We start from the raw sequence: 26,560 nt of genomic DNA on the forward strand, positions 1-26,560 counted from the left end.
AATATGCGCTGTGTTGGGTGTCGAACAATCACCTGAGTTTTCATGCCTGATAAAGAACTTTTTTATCTTTTTACGGGGCGTGAGATTTTCCTCTCGCCTTTCAGAAATATTTCCCTGCACTGTCATCAACAATTACTCACTTGTTGGAAAGGAATAATAGTCCTTCTCTGAGCATGTGCGCACATGTGTGTGTGTTTTCGTATACGTTCTGTTTTAAGGGTATAGGAGTGATTTTTTTTTTTAACTAGGCTGGCCAATCCACGACACGTCATTGCATGCATCTCTGTTGTTTGCGTGAAACTGTTTTTAAATGCCTAAAAAAGATTTAGACAACATTTTAAGGAAGAAAAACAAAACAACAAAAACTTCAAAGAAACAAATACCCGACGACTTAGCTACAGACAAACTACAAAGTTGCACTGAAAGAACTTTTTAACCAGATACATTTTATGGAATTTGTACGCGTGAGACAAATTTGTACTGAAACAGTTGCAATAGTCACAATGTAGGATAAGGATGCACCGCATGTATACTTGACTGGAAAGAAACTGAGAGGTTTACTTAGACAAAGATCAAATTTGAGACAAGAAAGAACAGGGCCTGAGTAATTGAAGACTAAGCCTAAGACTAAGGTCTTTGGTGCAAATCGTATGAACAGCAAACGACAGTTATAACAGTCATGTTGGTGAACATATTCTCCCTGTAACACTCTTCTGGCCACATTTGACGTGGAGGGATTTTACTTCCTTTTTTTTTCTTTCTTGGATTTGAACACTGTCGGAACAGTTTGGCTTATTAGCATAATTTTGAAATTCTTGAATGTGTTCTGGCCGGAAAGTAAGAATTTTTAAATTGTTAAAGACAGAAAACATGGGCTGTTCTGTTTGCATTCCACTTTAATTCAATTGCTTTGTTCCCAAAGATTTCGCGTAAAATTAAAAAAATGTAAGAGCTCCAATCACATTCGACAACATGTTTCTCTTCGCATTCTTGAGGCGTTTGGCAACTGGCAGTCTTCCCACCTTCCGGCATCACTGGTAGCTGCTTCAACGTCCATCACTACATAACCTGACTAGTCACGTGTTTTACCCGTTTGTGTAGACAGTCGTCCTGCTTACTATTTTTGAATAGAACTACCAAAATGTTTTGGGAAACAAACACTGAAGTCCCCACGTGAAGTGATAAATCTGAAAGACTTAAAAGATACTTTTCTACGAACAACACAAGGATGCAGATGTCTGGTAGAATGCTCATGCACATAAAAATAAATAAAATAAATAACTGAACTCTGTTGTATAGAGGTTGGCAAGCTGGCTCAGTTCTAAGTCTGAGGACATACCAATGAAAGCTCACTAATCAAACCACATGTGTGTGTGTGAGAGAGAGAGAAAGCAAGAGATTTGCCCAGTTGTTGACCTTTAGAGGAGTCACCATACAAGAGTATGCCGTGGCAATCTAGTCCAACACAGGGATAGGGACCTGAAGGCATAAAACTGTTTGGAAGGTTAGAGGCAGATTCTGAACCAATGACCCCGGATTCTGACTGTCAGTGACAAACATTGTTATCGCCTTCCTCACGCTGCCCGAGAAAAAAAAAAAAAGACTTGGATGTAAAGTTTAGTTTCCTGCAAATAGACTCCTGCAGGTGATTAGAAACTGGGATGTGGCTTGAAACTGATGTACGGCAGACAGCGATGGTGCGTTCCTAAACAAATGGCATGTCTAAGTGGCATTTAGAGAAAAAAGGTTTAGCGCCCTGTACCATCAGCCATCCGGCATCTTAACTGCGGCAAGTTTCCAAGCCACCACCTCAGCACACCTGTCTGTGAGTGAGTGAGTGACGGAGGAATACTTTTCGTAATAAACGCACGGAAGCTTGGTTTGAGTGTTCCTGTCCTAAATGGGGGACTTTTTTTTTTACTAGATGGCAAGTTATAATTTCCTTATTATGTGTGGTGAATACTTGTACTTTTCACTATTTCTGCTGCGTTACACCCAGAAACAAAAATAAATCTTGTAATATAGCGGCTTTTAAAAGTTTATTCAATATCGATGTAAAAGATTTTTCCTTTTTTGTTCATCCACTATGATCTCGGACGTGCTGTAGCGATTCTATTGTAATTACCTTTTGTTAATTAACATTGTTTTCATTACAACCTTGCATTTCCAGACAAGCCAAAGTAAGATTGGTTGAGCAGGTGATGGAAATGCAATTACTTCGTTCAGGTAAAAAAAGGCAAAAAGATAAGAATGGGAAAATGCTTAGGTTGTTTTTATTTAATGATTTATTACCCTGGTGAAATGCTTTGATATTCTGGTCCCAGTTAAAGGAATATTACTTCTAAATATTTAAAGTTGTAGGTAATCTAATAAAATGAAGGCAGAATTTGAGACAGAAGGGTAGAAGACAAACAGACATAGTGCTTATGCAAGACAAACAGATAGACTGACAGACCGGAAGCAATAATGAAGTGAAGCTTGGTTACACAAACCACAACGCTGACGTCGATTTCAAGATGGAGAGATTGTATGCAAAGTAATCACATTACTACTTACTTAGAGACATTTTTAGTCGTTCAGCTTGTCTGTCACTCATCCGAAACTTATAAATTCTGCTCCTCCTTGCTCCGAAATGTACTCCATTAATTTGATTGTGATTTAATAAAAGTTTCCATGACGCATTTTGTTTTGACGTTATCACACAATTTTTGCGTCACCAAAGTTTGACGTGATCGCCGACATCATGAGCCGTGGCAGCAAAGGTTGTAGCAGGAGAGCGGCACAAAGGGCCAGGGTAAGATACTGGGGCAGGTGTAGATGCACACGGTCAACAGCAAATCTGGCAGCGGGCATGCTACCACCTGGGTTCAAGAAGGATTCGAGAACCTGGCTGCACAAGAATCCCAAGCCCAGATCCGAAGATGTCGACAAGACTGCGGTGCTGAGACGCTTTCTGGACAACGAGAGGACCCACGAGGACTGCTCGCCTTACTTTCTCGTGGAACATGCCGGCAAGCAGTTCAAGAAGGACTCGCGGACCTGGCTACACAAGTCCTCTCTTAAGAAGCAACAACAGCAGCTGAAGTCGCGCCGGAAGTGCCCGGGACCTGTCGCCGGGGATGGCTGTCGCGAGCCGGTAAAGTAGCCACCACCATGTTTTAAGTTAGAATACCTACATTCCCATTGTCAAAAAATAAAATAAGTATAGCAAAGTTAGAAATACTTCTATCTGCACTTTTTCTTGTGTCTCTCTGAGTTCATAGCCTATCCTTGTGTGCGTGCGCGCGCATGTGCTTGAATGCATACATGCATGTTTATGAATGCGTATGCCTGCGTGCGTACTGTGCACGGCAGGAATTTGCCCGCAGCAACACAGACGTGCGGATTGGTCTCCAGGATAAGCTTCGCCACAAGGGATCCACCATCCACTCAAGCGACTGCGACATCCTCAGCAACGACCACAGCATGCGCAACGTGCTGCGCAAGAAGCGGGGCGACACGGCGCTGATGCACAACATTCCTACTCGCCGACCTTACCGCACGCTGTCGGAGGAGCGCCTGGGGGATGAGGTCAACAGCATCATGGCCTACAACTGCCTCAACACCTACAGCAACAGTGGTAAAGCTGCCTGCCTTTGTGTGCGCGTGCGCAGGTGTAATTGATTTTTGTACTTTATGTGTACAAATAAAATGTATTAAATATTTTATTGTAGGAAATGTGTGTAGAAGAAAACGTGTTCGGAGTTAACCTAACCCTATCCACATGGGTTTAAACCAGGTAATGTAGTAGTAAAAGCATATCGGTTGTGAACTTTTCAGTCAGAGCTAGGAGAAATGCCAGCCAAGCTGATGTATAGTGTGATTGGTCCTGTCTCCTGCAGGAGAGCGCGTAACGGAGTTGGCAGACGAAACCACCCACGCAGTCCCAGGGGAAGACAACTGCAACCAGCAGCAAAGGATGTACTTTGAAGGCACCCTCCCGCACAACAGGTATCTCTGTTCCTACCCGTCCATTGTTACAGACGACAAATGGAGGGAGACGGTGAGGGTGAAGTCGGATACCTCGTCGTCGGACAACTCCAAAGGGTCGATGGAGACCTTGGCCCCCATCTATGATGATATGTAAGTGTAGACATGTCATGACATCATCATCATCATCATCATCGAATTTACTAATTCATGCCTCGGTGGGGAGGATTGAAAAGTAATATATTGTTTTTTGCCGGAATATAAAAATGTGGAAGGTCTTCTAAGCCAGGGGAAACAAGCCCTGCTGTTTCTGTAGTCATGAGTTTTCTCCCCTGTGGAACAAACCCATAAAAGACCCGAATTCGCTGACGCTAATGAATCCGTCTCATTAGTTTAAAAGGCGTGATCAAACTACATTTAAATATTGTAAATGCTGCCTGCGCTGTTTTGAATTTATAGTAGTGCATGAGATAAAAGACGATAGGAGCAGAAGACGGCGATAATGGGTTGAAAAATAATAATAAAAAAAATTTACCGTTAAACGTAACTACAAAACAAAAGAAGAAAAAAAAATATATAAAATAGTAACAAAGCTGAGCCTGTGCTCCATCCCTCTGTCTTTCATTGTTTTTCTCTGTCTGCATATCTGAATTTGGATTTGTGAGTGTGAGGGTGTGGGTGTGTGGTTTTGGGAATATAGTTTTAAAATGTTTCTTATTTAGTCGGGTATTTACATGGACTGTAGGTGTTTGTGTGAGATGATAGTTTGAGTGGAAGTAAGTTGTTATTAAGTTTTTATTATAAGTTTTATTATCAGCCAGTTGTTTTACCACGTCTTTTAATTTCTCCTAGTGAGATAATAAAGTTACATTGAATTGAATTGAATTGAATTGAATATCTGTTAGAAAAGTTCTACTTTAAATCAGCGTCTGTGACTTCACCATGCTACACAATTAGTGCAGTGATACAATTTCAAGCTTTTATAGACATGTCCACCCTTAGACACCATCATATTGATTCTGAATTCTCCCTAGGCTAGGTACGTCGTTCACTTACTAAAGTTTAATAACTTTTACTCCCTCCGTGAATCGTGTCAACAGATCTTGCAGCTAATTGAATCCTTTTTGAATCTTCTACCATATGGATCTACTAATGAAAAATACATTCCTTTATACAATTAATAACAGCGAATATGTAACGAGTGTCCATCTCCAAATGTCTCTGATCTTGTACAATGTACCCGACTGTTTGGGAGTGGGTCTGGCTTCGGAAGAAATACGTCTTTATGCTTTGTAACCTCCCCTTTCCTGCTTCACAGCTACAACACGAACGACAAAGGGGAGAGGATTTCATCCCCCGGCATGCCTCACTCCGCATCCGACAAGCTGTGGGTCTACCCGACCGATAGCCGATCGTCTGTGGGTAGCACGTGCGTGGAGAACGCGCAGCTGAAGATGATGTCGCTGTGCGCCTCCCCACCGGCAGTTCGTGCTCCGATGGGCTCCATATCTGAAGAGGACCTCAAGAGCAGCGACGTCGACATGTGATGCCCACCATCTGGACTCACAGCGTCGCCAACAACAGCAGATCCTTCGGCGCATGCGCATCAGTCAAAGCTTGACCTTAATGAACTTCGCATCGGTCAGCGCTTGACCTTAATGAACTTCGCATCGGTCGTGCTGTGATGTGTTGCAATGTAAGAAAATACACTCTGTGTACAGCAAGGCTGGCTCAGTTCAGAATGTCTTACTCGAGTTACCTTTAAACGAAAAGATAGAAGAATCTTTCTTTTTCTTTCTCCACACGTTTCACATGCCTAGGAGGCTTTTATTTTGTGTGGAAGTGTGTATGTTGTGAGGCTGACATGAAAGTTAAAATCGAGAAAAAAAAAGTGCATACGCACCCCCAAAGACACGCATACCCTGCACAAAACTTTATTCAACAGACTTACAGAAAACTTCAGGTGGAGTAACTTGGAGGTATTCATTGGAGTTGCTGAATTTACTACAACTGGTATAAATGAAAAGAAGGAAATAGTTCAAATAACCAAACCAAATTAGAAATCAGTCTAGACAGTCAATCAAACAAATATAAAAAAATAACAGTTTTAAAGGCAGTTAATAGGCAAAGATTTTATTTTCTAAATGTCTAGGGGGTATAGGAAGAGATATGGAAAATTTTTTTTTATCTCGATGTGTTCTGCGTCGATAAATAAACATTGTTTTTGATTTATTTGACCTGAAATTAATAAAGATGGTCAAAGAGTGACGAATGAAGCTGGAGTTTGGAATGAACAACAGGAGACATTTCTTTAAAGGCTATATGCGCCTTATGAGTTTAAAAGAAAAATGACTAAGTACTGAGAAAAGTTTTAGCAACTCGATACAAGTACAAAGATATTGTGGGAGATCCACGCCTTGAAGTTATTGGTATTAATTTTTATAGTTCCAGCCTGGACACTATGGCAATGTCTGCAGCTTAAAAAAATCTTGTGTTTCTGTATTAAGCCTGAAACTTCTAAACCAATGCAAACCATTCAGGGCTCAAAATTGCTAATAAATCTGCCATTGTTAATTCAAAGAGGCTTTAACAATATGCCCAACCTTTTATAACGAATCTGGATCATTTCGGTCTCATGATAAACTTGCACAAAAGAATTACATGAAAATGAACTTAAACATGTATGGACTTATTCTAAAAGTATGTCAGTCCACAAAAGATTTTTAACTAAAGATAACGCAGCGCTGGAAATCAAAGAGATGATGAAGATACTAAATTCTGTGTCTAAAGGATTAAGATTAAATTCTGACTTTGAATACTGATAACTCAAAATAAAGCAAGAAAATATTAAAAAGGTTTAAGTACCATACTGTCTGTAAAATCGTTGGTATAATAATTTTAAACTAATAAATGTACTTTTTGTAATGAAAAAGAAAAATCAAACATCAATTTTGAAACCTTAATATAGCTTAGAATTTTTGAACTAATATCGGAACAAATTCCTTTCGGAGAGATGTGTGATTATTTGTAACTTGATAGTGGAATGTATTCGCTTACCTTTATATAACACATAGTTTAAAGCAAAATGTGACTTTGACTAATTATTGAAGGCAAATTTTTTAATAACAAGTCTGAGATAGAGAGGTTTAACTCTTATCTGTATGAAAATATACAACTAACAACAAAACAGGTCCACCCTATGCTCTCTTCTCGTCCTGAGATCATTTGACTTTAAGAAATTAATTTTGTCTATCCTGATTCTACGATGCATTTACAATGTTTATTTACCTGCGTTTCTCCTTACTGTAGAAACCATGATTTTCTATTTCTTTCTCATATATGTGTGTTGTAGTTGGATTTGTTTAATATATCTATATAAGTGCATGGAAAATAAATAAATCAAACTGTTGCCAATATAAGGCATGTAATTCAAGCACAAATTCATCTGTCACGACAGATATCAGGGTCTGGCTTCGTCACAGAAGCGCTTCATTAGATTAAATCACACGACATAGGTCTGTGCTGATTTGAAGGAATGAAATAAAATATTGTATCTTTATCCATTCCATTGAAAATATGTAACCGAGTGGTGGGGTTTTGGACTGACAACAACCGTCCAGCACTCAAATAAAAGCAGGAACCGTCAGCAGGTGCAATCCTCTAAAGGGATTCTAAAGGCAAAATAAAACTGCTTAGAATCGCGTAAAGAGTATGATAAATTTGAATCTCGTCTATTTATGTGTGTGTTTATGTGGAAAACGTTGAAGGTTTTTAGAAGAATGTTGTGTTTAATAACAGAAATTACACGGGACTCTTTTTTGCTTCTACTAAACCTTACGTCATTTGAACTTCACAAATAACATCGGGCCCTCTACAAATATACAAACTGTAGCTGGAACGTGTAGTAGAGTTTTCATTCAACTATTGTTCACAGTAATTGTGTAGGTCTGCGTCATTAGGTTTGGTTTACATGTCGCGTGTCAGCGATTGTGCTGTCATCCTTGTATGCCTCCCATACTGAGCTAACCCATCGTTAGGTGTTTTCTTCACGCTTTTGTCCCCTCTTTGTCTTACGTCTTGCGCGCGCGCGCACAGCTTCCTTGATGCGTCATTTTACTTTTTCCTTTTTTGACGTCATGGGTAGTCGTCATCAAGTAACAGACGGTGCTGGACCGTGGCCATGACAGTCAGAGTTTTTCATTTTGTATCGACCGATCTGCCACAAGCCGTTTTGGGCTTATTTTTTGTTCTTCTTCACTCTTCCACCTGTTGTTGTTTTTCGCTCTTCCTTCGTGTCACCGTGTCTTCACATCCTTTGTTCGCGTTGCTGTCCGTCATCGTGTCGAGCGTCCACCCTGCACCATCATCATCATCTCGTCGGCGAGTGAGCTCGCGACCCTGCTGCACCAGTGTGCGGAAAGGCTTTCGACTGAACACCTAGAGCAGGAATCTTCGAGCAGAAGTTCTCGTGGCCAGTGGCCGGCCCACATCATCGCATCTGGACGAGAAGACAGAGGGGTGGGGGTACGTCTTTAGAGCGGCAAGCAAGGCCAGAGGGCGGGCTGCCGTCTGTGGACATCTTCAACGGACTTCTAAACTGTCACCCTGCAGTGCATGCGGGTGATGTATTGTATATACGGTGACTGGGATTAGCCTGTGCACAGGGCAGCTGATTTGTCTTATTTTAATTTATCTATTTTTTGTTTGTTTGTTGGATTGTTCGCGCTGATCTATATTTGTTCATGTGAGAGTGTGGAATGTTTGATTTTTGATTCCTATCAGTATTATTTTTGTGGCTATTAAATTAGTTTTGTTTGTTACGTGAATTTTGTCTTTGTCATTTCTGTGTATGGTCTGCGCTAAGTTGAAGTTCGACTGGCTTCGTCGCGACCACGCGACATTACATATGGACATTTAGTGAATGCAAATTGCTAGAAAATATTTCTTTTAACAATTCCGTCTTTCTGGCAATTTTCTATTCCTCTGTTCGTCTGTTTATTCGAAATCAGTAACCTTCCCTGAGTAAAGCGCTCACTGTACTATTACCTTGACTTGTATTTATGAATCATATTTCCCAATTTTTTACTTACCCGGACTAGGTATATCATAGCATAATAAGAAATAATGTGACTTACTGTGAAAGCCATACACTAAACTATTGATAACACACAAACAGTAGAAGCTAAAAAGCTCTCACTGGCTCTTTCTCCCCACTCCTACCCCTACCCTGATATTTTCTACTTCTGTTTCAATCCTCTTTCGTATAGAACGAATGTTTCAAGTATGACAAGTGCATTGAATGACATTAAGCTTTCTATACACGTTTCAATTGAAGAAAATAAAAAAGAAAAATTCAGCATATCTTACTGTTACCAAACAATCTCTGATAACAGTTAACAGACAAATTTAAGGTTGTAATTAAAACATACATTTTCTGAGCACGTTGCTGATTACGTGTTACACAGACAGCAACTTATGGCGTATATCACTAACTGGCAGATAAATACTGAATCAGATTGAGTTGTAAACAGCCCTAGAGCAAATCTCAATCAAAAAAGAAAAGAAGAAGAAAAAAAGAAAAGAAGAAGAAAAAAAAAAAGGGAAAGGAGAGCGGTCACCAGGGAGCAAGGTTGGGCGGGAAAAGAAATCCATTGTGAGAAAGAAGCCATATTGAACTGTGAGGAATATGTTGTGAGAACATTCGAGTAACATTTATCTGCGTGAAAATCTGTTGTGACAACGGAGTAACATCTATCCGTGGGGATATTTCAGGGTACGAACGGAGAAGGGAGGGAGTTGTCGCGTGTCGCATGCTTGCTCAGCCTGAGTCTTGGTCTTGGGGGAAGGGGGAGCTGTTGCGTCAATAAGGTTTGACGTAATTTTGTTTGGTGACGTTTTTTTTTAGAGAGGGACGGAGAGCAAAGTACCATCGTGGAGGAAGGTTTGACTGTGTGGTGATTACCGTATCATGGAGGAAGGTTTAACTGTGTGGTGATTACCGTATCATGGAGGAAGGTTTAACTGTGTGGTGATTACCGTCGAAGAAACGGGGACTAGTGTGGTGATTACCGTCGAAGAAACGGTTGTGGCTGTTACTGTTGAGGAAGCCTGGACTTGGTTGTCACTGCGGTTCTGTTGCGGGAACGGAACTGTCTGGAGTCGTGGGTGGGGTCGGTTGGCGTCCGGTTGTGAGGCGTTTGTTTTTGTTTTTAGTTTTTTTTTGGGGGGAAGGAGTTTGTTTTTTTTTACTTTGTTTTCAATAAATATGTATTTGTAGCATCGTTTTGTGTGCGTGTTGGTTTGTTCGGCGCTGGGAGCGGCTGGATTCGTCGCTACACGCGACAGGAGTGGCGCTTAGTAGATGTAGGTGTCCCCTTCTGCCCCCGACCCATTGTTTTTTGTTTCCTTCCTTGTTCCTTTCATTTCATTTGTTTGTTTGCTTCTATAATCTATATATATATTAGGTACAATTCCAGTATGACGAAATTCTGATGCATCTCGGTTTCGTCATAAAATGACGCAAGAAGAAAAGACCTGGGGGTTGGAGATAACGATCAAAAAGGAGCGTTTGGGAGAGCAAGAAAAGGACTAGCTGAAGAAGGAGTATCGCTAACAAGAGCGAGTGGAAACATCTTCAGACGAAAACATATTGCGAGTCCTCGACAACCAGCAGCCCGGTTGTTTAAGGACATTATTCTGTTTTGTATAAAGCTACTTTTCGCAGGCGGCCGCAAGCGGTAACCCGCTTGTATTACTGGACTGCTGGCAGACGATTTTTTTCCAGTTAACGACTAAAACGAGGCATGAGACTACAAAGCTTCCGGTTTCGTCACATTCCTTGTTCAGGCTCGCCGAGACTAACAGCGGAGAATTTCGCAAGAGGCTAAGCGTTGGTCTTGGCAGACAGACAGCAATCCACCTATACAGGTCCATGGTTTCTTCGCTATGTGGTCCACTGTGAGTTCGTTTGTAAACTTTACTTCAAAGTTCGCCTCCATTCTGAAAATACATTATTATCCTGACTTACAGAGTCGAAGATTAGAGAAACGGTCTCGTAGCATGATCCTAACTCTTCGCTTTAGAACGAAAGAAATCAGGAAATATAAGCCTTGGGAAGAGTTTAGCACGATGTTGACGATCCAAAGTTCTATCAGGGGGACAAAAACCGCTGCAAAGTAAAAAGCCCAGGTCAAGCCCATGATCAGCGTGATGCGGATGTAGACAAGCAGCCTCCTTTTGTCTGCCAAGTTAGGTCCTCCCTGGCTGGAGATCGTGGCGTGCCGCAACATCTTTGAGGTGTGCACGATGGTAGAGAGCGCGAAGACATAGCATGAGAAATTAAACAGAAACGTGGCAGACATGGGGACGATCATTAACCACAAGATGGCGCTACATGTCCCTATGTAGCACTGCCCACCAGTAGCGTAGCCCACGTTGTAGACGCCGTAGTGGTCCATGACACCGAGGCAGACGACGACAAGCAGCGGCAGCAGCCAGCACAACATGATGTAACACCGCAAAGCACGACCTCTTGACCCGTTTGATGCGTGTCCGACTGACTTGCTTCTGAGGGTGAAAGTCAGGTCGAATGCCAGGACCGAGTTCCAAAGAAACGTCGCCAGCTGACTCCAGTGCAAGAGCCATGCGACGATCAGACACAGCCACCCTCGGGGTAGCTGAAGAAGCAGTCCTAACCCTTGCAACGTCAGCATGGAGGCGGAGAGGGACATGACGATGACGCCGGAAGCGTTGCGCAGCTTCGGCAGAAGGGAGTATGTTAGCAACACCAGGAGCAGGCTGACGATGGAGACGAGGAGGCAGATGAGGGTCGCGAGCTGCTCCAGAGAGTAGAATCTGAACAGATGCAGATACTTTTCGTTGTCTAACGAGGGACTGTAACATACCGCTGGAATTCCGTCGGCGCGATCAGCGAATTTGTGGCTTTTGTCTTGCTCACAGTTAGTCAGGACAACCAGGGTTTCGTTACCTTCATAAAGTTGTCTTTGCTGGTCACTCAATTGAAGAGTAGAATTATTACACCTGGAATGATACAGTATCATCCGTTACTTGTCATTCACATGGATTAAGAATTGGGTATGATGGTGAGAGTTATAGCTGTCGAGTCTCTATCGCTATTCTTCAATATTCATCAATGGGCAATGAGTATAATCGTATCTAATAATCAATGCTTTTTTAATGATGAAAAAAGAAGGGAAAGAAGGTGAGATACACAAATGTATAACAGATAGTGGGAAAGAAAGGTGGATAGAGGGAAGGCTCAGTAAGCACTGAAAAGAAAGAAGACAGAAATATAGATCGGTAGAATCGTCGTAATTGTATGACGATGAAGTGGGCTTGCCGTGTACTTTAGGTGACATCATTAACCACAGAAGCATATCTACTCTTACAATCACAACAACATCTGGTCGGAATTTCTTACTGGCGGTAATGAGAAAACTCTAGTTAGCGCACACCTGGATACCATTATGACCTGTGACCCTTCAGAGGTGGCAAAGGGAGAGCAGTCCATGAAGAGTCTCACTGCTGTGGTGCTCTTTTCTTTGAAGATGAAAGAGTCTGGGATAGTCTGCAGAGAAAATTATCAGGACAAATTCAACAGCTTAACAGGACACATTTACATTGGCCAAGACTGTTCCCTGTCGTGGATAACATTCAAAAAATAAAACTAGTAACGGTATATAATCCTGTCTACCCTACCTATATTTAAGCAGAACTTTCTGTTTCTGGGTGGCGCTGCCACACCACACGGTGACTGAGAATGTAAGTATGCTCTCGATGACCCCAATATCCCAAGACTAGACCCCAATATCCCTCCTTAATCCAATTTTGCTCAGCTGGCGCAGAAAGAAAGGACATTGGTGGGTCTTCTTGATAATCGACACCACATTGTTTTCCCAGCTGAGATTATTAGAAGACAGCATCAACACAATTTAAATAAAAATCTGTTTAAAACTAAGTTACTGATCGAAGAAACAAAATTGTCAACACCTTACCTTATTTAAATCATCGCCCTCTGGTGGCCAAGTGTTTAGACAAGTTTTGTTGCAGTCAACACAAGAATCGCCGAATGATGGACACAAGTGATGACAGCAGTTCGCACAGATACATAGCTTTTCACTGGTGCTGAACATCGAAAAGAGCGTCGTAGATGAGCTTGGCAACATCTGCTGAGACACAGAAGTTGTGTTGGTTTCATTATCATCTAGCGATGACAGCGATGACCGAGTAAAGTGACGTTGTGCTGCTCGACTTTCTTCGCACTGATCTCTGAATAACGGCATTGCAGTTGTTTGCTGATCACCAGCCCCTGAAAATATTCTTTATATCTTTGGAAGAGGCCTTTATTTTTGCTGCTTCCACATAGAAGATATTAGTAAAATATATGTCTAAGATTTAAAGTAAATAATTAGTGTAATGTGAAGTCTAATAAAAAGACATACCCATTTTAGTAAGACAGATTAAACATTGAGTCTATAATCAAGAAGGCTTTACAAACCCGCTATTGTAACAAGACCTCAATACACAGAGAAGAAGAAAAAAAAAATCAAATGATTGATTTCATGATCTTGCCATGTATGGAAACCTACCGTGGGCACTTGAAGAGATCGATGTCAAAATTAAGCACTGTGATATTACTCTGAGCGTCATCTTAATTTCCATGCTTATGATATGCTTTGATATGAAGAAAGAATTATTCTGGATGCTTCTGAAAGCTTCAAAGTAATCAGCACTAAACGGCAGATGAACAGAGTCCTGTTGCAATGTGTCGAATGAAATATTATTAAATTGTAGAAAGTTACATGTCTTCAACACACAGGTGACCTCCAGGATCTTGTAGAAATTTCACGTTCAACATTCCTTCCATCACCCAGAAAATAGACCGCAGAGGAGTCCACTCATCCTTTCATACTGAATCCAGGATGATTTATGGAATTATATGCAAACACGCCCACACAATATAATTAATAAATTATTCTCCCCTACCTAATAATAAATTTTAAGATAAATGCAATGAATGTGGGTGTTCACGTTAACGTGTGACTGATGATGAAGGATGGATTAGATGAAATGTCACACACGCATCTTTGCTTTGGTCTCATGTTCTCTGCAAAGTTTCAAAGCGATTCTGGACTCAGTGGATGGCTGAGCAAACTCCACGTGGGCGCCACTTTCCATATTATGTTTGGATCTCGTGTTCAGTTTAATTTTCTCGACGATAGATGACTACAACACATCGTGGATACCTGACGATCATCGCTAGCGATTGATACATTACATTTTTAAAGATTAAAACGGAAGGACCAACTTGTTGAACTTAAATGTTGACATCCACTGCCGACCATATTTTTGCATTGCATTCTCTGATATTTATTTAAAGCACAAGTAGAGACTGTTGTGTACTTTCGTCAGTTAAAAAACAACATGGAATATCCTCCTTTTTCACTTCCAATGTTGGATGGTGGCAGGATGAAAAAATTTGTCATCTGAAGTACATACATTTTTTTGGTAATTAAAATTTACCTTGGGCTCTTGAACAGAGCGATGTAAAAACGAAGCAAACTTTTATAACTCTGAGCTTCGTCTTATTTTCCAGGCTTCTGATTTACTTCGATTTGCATGTAGTAGTCATCCTCTTCATTCTCATCTAGCTTCCATTTTTCAACGTCTGCTCTCTTACGTCAATACCTTCTGACATCATTCTTTGGTGACATCAGCCCTGCGTACCGCAACGCGTGCGCACGCGGGCGCCTATGACGGGCGGGCCGTACCGCAGCGAAATTTGAGTGAGCGCACGCGGGCGCACGCGTACTTGCTTGAGAGGTACTACGCCACGGGCGCAAAGATGGCCGCCATGGTTGTAAAGTTTAGGCGTGTCGATGATATTCACGGTGGATCTTCTAATAAATAAGTATTTTGCGATAGATAAATATATACGACGACAAAGAAGTGTATTAAAAGTTCAGATTTCATCGTCATGTCTTTCTAGAGATGGTAGATTAATTTGCCTTCGACCTTGAAACCTCGAATCGGGACCACAACAACAGAAAGCCTACTCGTCGTTTGTTTTTAAGCGAAATGCTTTGTCAGAGTGTGTGTGTCGATATTATAAACGTTTCCCAGCATACAGCTTATTGGACTAATTAAATTGGGAAAACTTGTGAATATATTTACAAGCCAACAGTTTCTTTTTGTGGATTTTCCAACGGCTGCGTCAGTGAACTGCACGTAAGAATACAGCTCGCTCTAAGAAGCAACCAACACAGGAAAACAACATTTATCCCTCTGTTAATGTTAAGGTAAAAATAGTATGTTGACTGCTTTATACACATTTATAAACACTTTATAAGGCATATAATACTGACTTCAATATTTACATATGTATACTGTTTTGATTGAAGGAGATTGCCGTATAACAGCAGTGCTGTATATAGACATTCAGTATTAGATTGCTATTCTCTTATCAAAGGCTGCATCATAATGGTTCTCAGAGCATGTGATACCATACTTTAAAGTGTTCTCAAATAGTATAAACTATGCTTTATACTGCTGAGTATCACTATGCAATTTGTTTTACGTAGCTTAGAAAAAAAAAATGTGCAGTTACTAGCCTTTTACTGCAGCCTAATTTTTCATTTTATTAGTTTTATAGACATTTGTTTATAAGCACTTTAAAAACCAATAAGAGAAAGGAATAGTTATAAATTTCCATTTATGTCAACAGGATGTCTGCAGTGCTGACTCTATGGCCTGGGTGTTCCCAAAATATTCACATTCTGCTACACTCTGATGAATCTGCTGCTTTAAAGTCAACCCATTGCAAGAAGTAATGGCTTGGACACAGAGGATATATTATAGGAATAAAGAAAGTGGCTGATGATATCCTTTCTAACTACAACCACTAAACCAGAGAGAGACTGTACAATGCAGCACACAGCTCTGCATCTGCATTCTTATGATAATTGAGAGAGCTTGGGTAATGAACGCAATGGTGAAAATAATAAAGATCAAAGATACAACATGTTTAATGAGAAGTTGCTTGTGTCCTTTTTTTAAATGCCATATCATTGTGTTTTTAGGCCTGTTATGGAAACATGAACTCTTTGCTTTAGAACACTGAGTGTTTGTTTTGGGTCAAATGTCGAGATTTAAGGTAAACATGTCAAGAAATATGGCTTCCCTTGATAAATTACACTGTGGTACATTACAGTAGTTATAAGCTGGCACTGTGCAAGTGAATTCACACTGAGCAATTTATAAAAAAAGAAAGAGAATGTTACTTGTCAGCTGAGCATGAAGAGCACAAGAAAATTCAAGATTGTTTGTTCTGTTACCCTCTAAGGGATATTGAGATATTAAAAATATATCCATACATGTTCATGAACATTCCTATCTTTATAAATAGTGTCTGTTATTCACATACACTCACTGGTTGGTTTATGTCAGCTATTGAAAAACCCAACAGCAGCAACAACAACAAAAAAAAAGGAAAACTAATTCTTGGTAACTTACTCTCATTCTTTCCTTCATCCAGACTCCTTGTGCATACCCACATATGTAGTCTAGTAAATTATGAAGCGACTAAGAATTGTGATGCCACTGTAGTTATTTGGATCACTTTGTTTTTAAAAACTGGTGTTTTAATACCTGATGCCCATTCTGTGAGCACTTGACTGGAACCATCAGGGGAAGAGGAGAGTTGGGAGACTAAAGCAGACTTGGAAAAGAACAGTAGATAGCGAGGCAAAGGACATCGGAACCTCATGGGCCCAAATGATGGGTGCTGCCCTTTACTGGGTCCGCTGGTGAGGTGTTGTTGTGGCTATATTCTCCTTGAGGAGTAACAAGATCTAAACTAAGCATTCTGTGAGGGCATGATCTGCAGAATAGAGTCAGGGTCTTTGGTTGTGAGAATTTTAAAAATTCATTTATGATATCATTTCCATGAGCTTTGCTTTCTTTAAGCTTTTAGGTAATTGGCAACCTCACTCTCATTTAATGTCAAAGAAAATAGACCTTTGTAAATGTATAACACTTAGAAGTGGTGCGCCACTTGCGCAAAAATGGCCGCCACGGTTGTTGGGTTCAAGTTCACAGACGGGATTTTCTTTAATGCTTTTTGCACGGAGGAAGAGGTGAACAGTTTACAAGGAGGTACGTATTTGTCTTATTTATACACATCATTTAATTGTTTATTTGGGTTCCGTGTTTTCTTTTTTTCATTTTTTTGTTTGATTTTATGTTCTACGAGGAAAGTTCTTAGTCGCCTTTTTAAAAATAGAAGTTTACTTTTTAACTTCCATGTATTTATCTTAATATTTCATTTACACTATTGCATTCTTTTTGTTATCTTGTACATGACTGTAGTATGCATTTCGATCAGTAGTGGTGGCGTTAGGAGTACGCGGGCCGACCATCCGCGCGGGGCCGGGGTAATGGAGAACGTGTATCAATATCCCTATTGATATGATGCCGAAGCACTGATTTATATACAGTTAGGCTGGATCAATTCCGTGAAATAACGCACGAATTTAGTGTTGTAATTGTTCGTAACCTTTGCCACCGTTTGTGACAGTACCGGCTTTTTCTTAAAGCGAAATAATATGGTGACGGTAACTTCATAAACTGCTTGTTATTATTGTCGGGTTTAACGTGAAGACATGGGTTTAATAATTTGCTTAATTAGAACTTCTAAACGTCAAATTTTTGTTTGGTCACAACTTGTTTAACACAGCTAGCAATAAGTCATAAAGATGACGTCGGTGCGGAAGCGCCCGCCTCATTTGCCACCCCATAACGCCGCCGCTGGTGCTATTAAATTGTAGCTGTGGTAACACAAGTGTAGTTGTATTGTGACCGTTTCTATGTTGTATTGCATTATCCCTTTTTTAAAATTAATATTTAAAGATTATTATTAACAGCGCTTTAGCACACAACACTTTCATAGGTAGAGACTTGAAATTGGAATAAATATGTCTGTTGCAGAACTTGGTGAATGGAGAGCACCAGGGCTGGCAGCTGAAAAGGCCAGCCAATATGGACTAAACCTCCAAAGCACTTCATTTTTGAATGAAGTGAAAATTGGGGGCTTTCAGGAAGGAAACCAGATTGGTGTTTTTCACCAAATTCTGAACACTGAAGGTAAGTCTTGAGAACAATACACACTGCATCTCTCTGGTTTTGGTTGTCATTACAAGAAAAAAACCACCCCAGTAAAAACTTATGTTGCTTAAACTGTCAGTGGTTGACAGTACCACTTTAGCCAGTCTTGTCTACCTACTTTACATCTTTTTTATATTCTTTCTCATCTTCACTCACCGATTAACCCCCCTTTTTTTTCCCTATTTGTTGCAGAGCAAGTTTGTGTGGAAAACCAGCGAGAATGCACATCTAGTGAGAATGCACACACTGAAGGTAAGTACCAACCAAAATACAGTGGCATTGAGAGAAAAGTTATAAGTTATAAACATTACAAACATAACAGAACAAGCAATAAAAGACCTGTCGCTAAACTTTCTCAGAGGTTAGATGACAATGTCTGATTTTTGCATAAAATGAAAAAGGAAGACATTCAATATATATTTCAGAATTGTAAATATATTGAAGACTTTTGCAGAAACTGACTAAAAAATGTACAAATGCATCAAGGATGATTATCAGCAAATATCTGGTTTTAACTATAGTAATACAGACATAACATTGAAAACTTAACGCATGTACACAAATGAAGGGATAAAAATTTGCAGAACAATGGCTACCCTATAAACAAATTGTTACTGGACATAACTACTGAATTAAGAGTAGATAAAAGGTCACATGACTTTGTGATGGAAGGTATTACGAGCAGTTTTTTAGATGAAAGAAATGCACAAGTTGAGATATATATTTCAGATAGCTCTGACTGGGGAAAAAACTATGTGTATACCTTTTTTTCTGGATGGCTTGCTTGGCTGAAGGATGCATGAATAAGTGACTGTAACCTTATGTGCCTATGTAGCCTGATTTATATTTTTAAATATTGTAATTTATGTTATGGATCTACCCAACAAGATAAAAAAATGTGTCAATGGTTGGCAGTACCACATCAGCCAGTGTAGTCAAGAGTACCTAATGACTTAATATCTTTTAAAATAGCTTTCTTATTTATTCTTACTGGCTGATTGATGTTTTTCAACAAATTGTTGCAGCTCAAGTTCCTTTAAGAAATGAAGAACATGTACCACCTGAAGGCATGTATCAAGTAAAATAGACATTGCAATTCTTGGTTTGGGTTGTCACTGTGCTAGAAAAACTATCCCAGTCAGAACTCATATCAAATACAAAAAGAAAAATACAATCACAAAATGTACAATAATTTAATTTCAGAAAATGGCATATATAGGAAGTGATCTATTTTCAACTGCAAAACATTTAGTACAAATAAAAAAAAACTAAGCAATATAAAAAACGTCACTCAACTTTCTGTATGATTGATAGTACCAATTTACATGAAAAAGTTGTACCACAGTACACCACATTTCTGAGTAAAGTATTTGTAATAAGAATGAAATTAAAAAATGGTAGAAAATATGTTACCTTCCTAAACATCTTTAAATGTACTTGTTGGCATCATACCATGAATTGAAAAAAAAAAGTTCTTACAGGTGTTTCAATATGGACTCACGAGAAAGGTGTTTACTTCTCATTGAGCTTTACAGGGACATCGTGAACTGTTTTTCAAATTCAGCGATAAAGCGCCATGAAGTGTGGCGCAAAATCGCCTCACAAATTCAGGCGAAGGGCCACCATGTCACAGGTGATATGTGTGACAAGAAATTTAGATCGCTGCGAAACAGGTGTGTGGTGACATGATACTTGTTTTTCAACACATTTCTCTACCTTTATATTCTACATGCCTGCTTGTTCATAGCCAATTGTACTTTGTAACACCATTATTTTTCGTTACTGATACCACTATTCCTTTACAGGTATAAAATTATTGCTGATGGGAATCAGTCATCTGGAAGAGGGAGAAGGAGGTGGGAGTATTTTGATCTTTTAGAAGACCTATTCACTGGAGACCCAGCTGTTCAGCCACTGTCGATTGTCGAGACGCTGACAGGAATCCGTAGGATGCTTTTATAGTCACTCAATTTACAGAACTTTTATTCACGGTGATAACATTTTCTATACTCCATAGTAAACATTGCCATACCCTAAAGGTTTAACAAGGTTCATAAATATTTCAGTTGCTGAAATATATTGAAGTGCTGTCTATTTTACAACTCAAAACATAGTACAGAAATTGAAGTGTAAACAGATTATAAGAGACGTTCTTGTTATTGTGGTTTCCTTTACAGAAATGAGACCGACTATGCCACAAAAGGCACTGGGCCCATTGTCATTGGCGGCACCGTCCACATCAACATCAACATTCACCGCACAGTCCCCATCAACTCCCGCATCTCCATCAGCATCGACTGCACAGTCCACATCAGCCAAGTCCCCAAACCCTGATTTCTTGGACAGAAGGAGCAAGAAACGGAAAAGAACTGTGGCAGGACCACCACAGTGGTTTTTAGACTATACTCAGAAGCAAAAAGAAGAAATGGGCAAATTAAGACAGGAATTTCAGGAGAAAAACCTAATCATGAAAGAGAAGAACAATCTTCTGAAGCACAAAATTGATCTCCTGGACAAACACTTGGCTGACCAAACAAAGCTCTTCCAAGAAAAAAATGATCTCCTTAAGAGCTACATAAACAAGCTACATGCACCACCCAGTCCTGGCAGTTCAGAATAAAAAAATGAAAAAGCACAAATTCTCTGTCTTTTTAGTACACTGTAGCTGGTGATTTATGGTAGCGCACGTGCAATTTCTAGGCGCTTTCGAATACCGCTGGAAGCAGGTCTGTCTTCACCCTCATCTTGGTAATTATACACATCATCAACTGTAATGATCTCATCTTCATCAATGCCTCTGTTCAGAATGATAAAATTGTGTAAAACACAAGCTGCCACCATGATGACAGGGATATGTTGAACTATCTGCATGTCTACAAACTTGAGTTTTCTAAATTTTCCCTTCAATAACCCTATCTATCTATCTATTCCTCTTCGTGCATCAGGTTGCACATAAGGCCTCAACCAGAGTCCGCCACCGATGTCGATCGGCTGAAACACGCTCTAGGTGACCCCATGTCCAGCCCTTTCCTTTCATCTCCCTTTCCACTGTTCTTCTCCAAGTTTCCTTTGGGCGGCCTCGTTTTCTTCGGCCGTCTGGAGTCCATCGTAGGGCGACTCTGGAAAAGGTCTGCTGTCTGCTGGCGGAGCACATGTCCAATCCATCGCCAACGCCTTCGTTGAACCTGCGTGGTGATGGACTCGTTTCACTTCTTCGGTGGAGTTCTTCGTTGGTGATGGTGTTGGCCAAAAGATTGTTAAGTATGCGCCTGAGGCATCTGTTTTGGAAGACGTCAAGCATTGTTACTGATGGTTTTGGTCATCTTCCAAAATTTCTGATCCGTAAAGGAGGGTGCTGATCACATTTGACTTGAAGATTCTCAGCTTGATCTTCTGGCTGATGTTTTTTTTTGCCTTCCATGTGCTCCTGAGTGAGGCAAAGGCCTGACTGGCTTTCGCCAGTCGGGCTCGAATCTCCACCTCCGCATCCCAGTGTTTGACATTTTGGACCCAAGATAGGTGAAACTGTCAACTTCCTCAATCTCTCTCCATTTAGTTTGATGCTGTCTTGGACTCTGGCATTCACTCTCATACTGTTAGTCTTTTTTGTGCTGACCTTCAAGCCAAGGTTTCCAAGCTGTTTCTGAGAAGGCCTTTGTTTTTTCCTGCATGTCTTGGTGGCGGTGTGACAGCAGGGCAATGTCATCAGCAAAGTCCAAGTCTTCCAGTGCTGTTGTTGCTGTCATAGTCATGGTCCATCTGAGCCTCTCCTCTCGCTGTCGGTGGAAGTCTTCATGATCCAGTCCCATGGCCAGGATGAAGAGGAACGGCGACAGAATGCAGCCCTGCTTCACCCCGGTACTGACGTTGAAGGGGTCTGTGAGCTCCGTGTCACAGACAACCTGGGATTTGAAATCGCTGTACAGCATTGCAATGACCTGAACAAGTTTTGCAGGGACTCCGTAATGCCTCAGGATCTTCCATAAGGACTCGCGGTGGATGCTGTCAAAAGCCTTCTCCAGGTCGATGAAATTGATGTACAGCGGTGTGTTCCATTCGTTGCTCTGCTCCAGAATCTGTCGCAGAATGAGATGTGTTCGGAGCAGGATCGCCCAGGGCGAAATCCTGCTTGCTGTGGTCGGAGGTCTTTCTCAAGAGTTTGCCGTCAGTCTTGACAAAACAATCTTGCTGAAGACCTTGCTGGTGAGGGAAAGAAGTGTTATGCCCCTCCAATTATTGCAGTCTCCAAGATCTCCTTTCTTGGGTAACTTGAAGATGAGCCCTGTCTTCCACGCAACAGGGACCTGCCCTGATTCCCAAATTTGCCTGAAGATTTCAGTCAGCTTGGGAGCTGTCACATTTATATCTGCTTTCAAACATCTCTGCTGTTATTCCATCTGCCCCTGTGCTTTGCCACTCTTCATTGTCTTGACTGCTGCTGTCACTTCTTCCAGGCTTGGTGGGTCTGTGCAGATGTCAAGGTCTATAGCTGCTGGCTGGATGTCTGCAAGCTGAGGGGGATCTGGTCTGTTCAGAACTGACTCAAAATGCTCCCTCCAGCGCTGTAGTTTTCCTGCCTCTCCTCGACGACATTACCCGTTCACGTCTTTTCACTGGCACATCACTGTTCTTAAACCCGTTGTTTAGCTGTTTGTTATCTTGTACAGTGTCTTCAGGTCATTTTTACTTGCTGCATTTTCTGCTTCATCTGCCAGTTTCTCTATGTGATATCTTTGTCGGTTCTTGTCATCCTCTTTACCTCTTTGTTCAGTTTTGCATATCTTTGTCTGTGTTGTTCCTTCAGGCGTTCAGATCTGGTGCTGTGATTCTTTGTTTGGCTGACTTTCTCTCTTCTATCTTCTTCCATGTCTCTCTCTGATCCACTGTTCTTTCTTTTCCGTTGGAAGCCCAGTATTTTCTCTCCCTGATTCCTGTAAGACTCGATTGAAGTCGTCTAAGGTCATCTCTTGTTGGTCTCCTAGTGCCTGGAACCTGTTCTTTACTTCCATAGCAAAGGCCCTTTCGGTGGCTGGATTTTTTAGTTTGCCGGAGTCCACTCTCTGCTGACGTGCCTGTTTTCCTCGTGATCGACGCAGCTTCAGAGAAACTGTGGCTATCACAAGAGTGTGGTCACTGCAATGTCTGCTCCTCTGTAGGCTCTAACATCTTGAAGTGAGCTCCTCCATTTTCGGTTGATGATGACATGGTCTATCTGGTTCTTTGTGATCCCATCTGGTGATGTCCATGTTGCCTTGTGGAATGTCTTTTGTGTGGGAAGAGTGTGCCTCCAATCAGTAGGTTGTTTTCTTCACAAAAGTCTGCCAGTCTCTCTCCGTTGTCATTGATGCTTCCGATTCCATGTTTGCCCATGACATGCTCCCTGCAGGTGTTGTCACTTCCCACCTTGGCATTGAGATCGCCGATGATGAGCAACATGTCGTGGGCTGGAACGCTTTCTGAGGCTGCCTGGAGCTGATCGTAAAAAGCATCCTTGTCTTCTGCCTCAGAGTCATTTGTTGGTGCATAGCAGGCTAGCACTGTCAGCTTGGTGTACTTGGAATGGAATCTTGCTCTCTGGGTCCATAAGGCTTCCATTCCAGCAGTGCCTTTTCCGTTTTCTTGTTGAGGAGTAGAGCTACTCCTTCAGAGTGCTGAGCGTCTGATCTTCCTGAGAACAAGATGGTATGTCCTGACGCTAGTCTCCTCTTTCCCGTGCCGGTCCATCTGACCTCACTGACTCCCAGGATGTCCAAGTTGTAGTTGTCAAACTCCTTGACTAATTGGAGCATCCTGCCAGTCTGGTACAAGGTCTGGACGTTTCCAGCACCCCACCCTCAACTTCTGCCTCGGCTTCAGTAAATCCGCTGTCGGGGCGCCAGCTCCCTTTCGGGTTTGGCTGTCGTCCGTCATTAGTCCAGTCTCCTGGTGTGCTTCATTACCTTCGCCATCTGTGACGAGTTCTCTGGTTTTAGTTTCTGTAACAGGATTTTTTTTACATGGTGGGGTTGTTAGCCCTACCACAACCTATTTTACCTCTAGGTGAGGTGTCCACCTTAGTCGCCTCTTACGACATGCCTGGCTGGATGGCAGGGACCCTATTCTTGCAATGCTTGCTAGGCAAGCATACCCCGGGGTCCCACAGGGGTCAATAACCCTATAGCTCGCTCTATTTCTACTCGCGTTGAGGAATGCGCCCTATTGTACTTCTTTTCACTGTCGGTCAAATGACCATTATCTCTAAAAGGCACCAAAACTGTATTTGTCAATTGATATGCAGAATCCCCTAGCAGATGAAAAGCGGGAGGCAGCGGATTATCTTGTAAATATTTAAAAATTGAGCTTTTACGAAAAACCCGTGCATCGTGCACGGAACCTGGATATCCTGCACACACATCCAAAAACAAAAGGGATTTATTGCAGATAACCTGCATTTGGATACTTATGTCCTTTTTACGATTGACAAAGGAGTCCCTGTGCTGGCTTGGAGCTGTTATTTGAACATGGGTCCCATCTAGAGCTCCAATAACACCCGGAAAACCAGCTCTGCAATGTGGAAAAAATAGTGATCTACTGTAAATAATATTAGTTAAAGATTAAAATTTGGCTCTAGGATCTATTCATCTTTGCAATGGTTTCAAAATGCAATTGCATATAACACTTCGACAGTTGACAATGGTTTATAATAAAACTTGAGAGTGTCATACAGATAGCCCCTCCCAAATGTGGTACATCTATTTCTCCTACACTTGCAGTTTTTATAGTTTGAGGAATCAAAATATTAAATATAAAATCGGATTTAAGAAAAATATGCAGCAATGAAAAAAGACTACTAGGGTTCTTGGTGTCCACTGTACACATGTAAATTGCTAGCAGTAAAGATTTGAAAAATTGCTGTGCAGCATGGCTGCTAAGACCCCAAGAGATGGTGCAGGGCAGCTGAAGATCAATCATGAAAAATAAATGCAAACTTCTTTAAAAGAATTGTGTATATATGTATAGTAGTAATGTAGATAGCTTTACCTGCTTGGAACTGCGAAGCATTTTCATGCATTTCAGCCAGAGCTGGCCACTTAATCCATTTCTTTTGATGAGATGCTAGTGTGCGGCAGATAAGATGGATTACTCTCCTAAGTGATCCCTTGCTGAGATTAAATCTGTTGCCAATCCCTCTGAAGGATTCTTGGTTCCCAAGGAACCACAATGTTGCCAGCGTTTTTTTCTCCAAGCTGATTGTACGCTCCTTGGGCAACAAGGGGCCAATCCAGTTACAAAGTACCTAAGATGAAGGAACAATGAAATATGTGAAAAATATTAACATTACAGTGATGTTATGAATATGTATGTAATGAATATAAACTGCAACAATAACTTGAACACTTATATAGGTCTGTACCTCAGTCAATGGCAGCACTGCACTTCATAAGGATCAACATACACTTTTACAAATGACAAACTTCCCATGCACAAATCCTATTATGTTATACTCCTCCTTCCAATACGTGCAAGCAGACTGTAAAAGCACGATACATTTTATACACTATATACTTTGAAACATAAGCCCTAGAAAGTGTTTAAAGTACTTACTTCAAAATCTGCCCTGTGCATTCGAAAATGCTGATGAAATTCTACTTCACAGTACTCCTGTACTGTTCTTTCTACATAATCTCTGATTCTTGTAGGCTTTTTCCTCTTTCGTTGACAAAGGGATGCCGCTATAAATAACCCTTCGTTGATGCTGCGATCGATTGTTTCAATTATTATTTCGTCATCAGTTTCGTCGTCGGTGTCATCGTCATCGGTGTAAGCGTGGTATGTGTAATTGTTGTCGTCGTCAAACATTTCCATCAACATCATTGCCTTCTCAGTCGTTGCTTCGCTGGCAGCCGCCATTTTAGCAGGCGCCCACGGTGGGCGAAGGGTATCATAGGCTCTTTAGGGAGCGCCCGCGGGCATCCGCGCTGAGCGCCCGCGTTACGGTACGCAGGGCTGTTTTCACTGAACTGATCATAACCTATGACCTACTACTGCTACATCTTTCTTCTTTCCAACACCATTAATTTGACTCTGATATAACTTGCAGTTGCTACATATTTCTTCATGTGAAAAACATTAATATAACGTGAAATCAATAGTTATAATCAACAATCAATTGTTAAATGTTAAATGGAAGACGTAATGTTTTTTTTTTTTTCTGCGCAATGAGCATTCTTCGGAATGGATACTTGCGCACTTCAAATCGACATCATCATATCATCAATGTGCGTACGAAAGTTTCGAGTAACGGTATTTTGATTATCGTTTAAGGTAAGATCCACCTGTTATTCGAGACAATTTTGTTTCTTGATTGATTACTTGGGCCTCAGGCTATTTGCCTTTTTAAAGATTTTTCTTCAGTTTTTTCCTTTCTTAC

General features: G+C 41.0%; 4 protein-coding genes and 1 long non-coding RNA gene across 5 annotated transcripts; 3 read left to right on the forward strand and 2 right to left on the reverse strand.

The window, feature by feature from the left end:
• Positions 1 to 2,717: 2,717 nt before the first annotated feature.
• On the forward strand, positions 2,718 to 5,773 carry LOC112553980. The gene is made up of 4 exons (XM_025221527.1): positions 2,718 to 3,136; positions 3,355 to 3,619; positions 3,882 to 4,122; positions 5,288 to 5,773. The coding sequence occupies exons 1-4, from the start codon at positions 2,744 to 2,746 to the stop codon at positions 5,514 to 5,516; spliced, it is 1,128 nt and encodes a 375-aa protein (XP_025077312.1). The 5' UTR covers positions 2,718 to 2,743; the 3' UTR covers positions 5,517 to 5,773.
• A 3,038-nt stretch (positions 5,774 to 8,811) lies between these two features.
• Positions 8,812 to 14,707, reverse strand: LOC112553979 (adhesion G protein-coupled receptor E4-like). The gene is made up of 4 exons (XM_025221526.1): positions 14,512 to 14,707; positions 12,984 to 13,297; positions 12,444 to 12,556; positions 8,812 to 12,009 (listed from the first exon to the last, which is right to left on the reverse strand). The coding sequence occupies exons 2-4, from the start codon at positions 13,269 to 13,271 to the stop codon at positions 10,983 to 10,985; spliced, it is 1,428 nt and encodes a 475-aa protein (XP_025077311.1). The 5' UTR covers positions 13,272 to 13,297; positions 14,512 to 14,707; the 3' UTR covers positions 8,812 to 10,982.
• Positions 14,708 to 15,145: 438 nt separating this feature from the next.
• Positions 15,146 to 16,022, forward strand: LOC112553986. Its single transcript, XR_003097181.1, has 2 exons — positions 15,146 to 15,287; positions 15,713 to 16,022. It is a non-coding gene; the product is annotated as an uncharacterized LOC112553986 (long non-coding RNA).
• Positions 16,023 to 19,641: 3,619 nt separating this feature from the next.
• Positions 19,642 to 20,785, forward strand: LOC112554379. The gene is made up of 3 exons (XM_025222136.1): positions 19,642 to 19,823; positions 19,956 to 20,095; positions 20,328 to 20,785. Exons 1-3 carry the CDS (start codon positions 19,642 to 19,644, stop codon positions 20,768 to 20,770), a joined length of 765 nt encoding a protein of 254 aa, XP_025077921.1. The 3' UTR covers positions 20,771 to 20,785.
• Positions 20,786 to 20,809: 24 nt separating this feature from the next.
• Positions 20,810 to 26,061, reverse strand: LOC112554380 (putative nuclease HARBI1). The gene is made up of 5 exons (XM_025222137.1): positions 25,735 to 26,061; positions 25,171 to 25,426; positions 25,065 to 25,086; positions 24,278 to 24,693; positions 20,810 to 21,062 (listed from the first exon to the last, which is right to left on the reverse strand). The coding sequence occupies exons 1-5, from the start codon at positions 26,038 to 26,040 to the stop codon at positions 20,824 to 20,826; spliced, it is 1,239 nt and encodes a 412-aa protein (XP_025077922.1). The 5' UTR covers positions 26,041 to 26,061; the 3' UTR covers positions 20,810 to 20,823.
• Between the last annotated feature and the right edge of the window lie 499 nt (positions 26,062 to 26,560).

Source organism: Pomacea canaliculata, linkage group LG13 (genome assembly GCF_003073045.1).
Source record: "Pomacea canaliculata isolate SZHN2017 linkage group LG13, ASM307304v1, whole genome shotgun sequence".
NCBI lineage: Eukaryota > Metazoa > Mollusca > Gastropoda > Architaenioglossa > Ampullariidae > Pomacea > Pomacea canaliculata.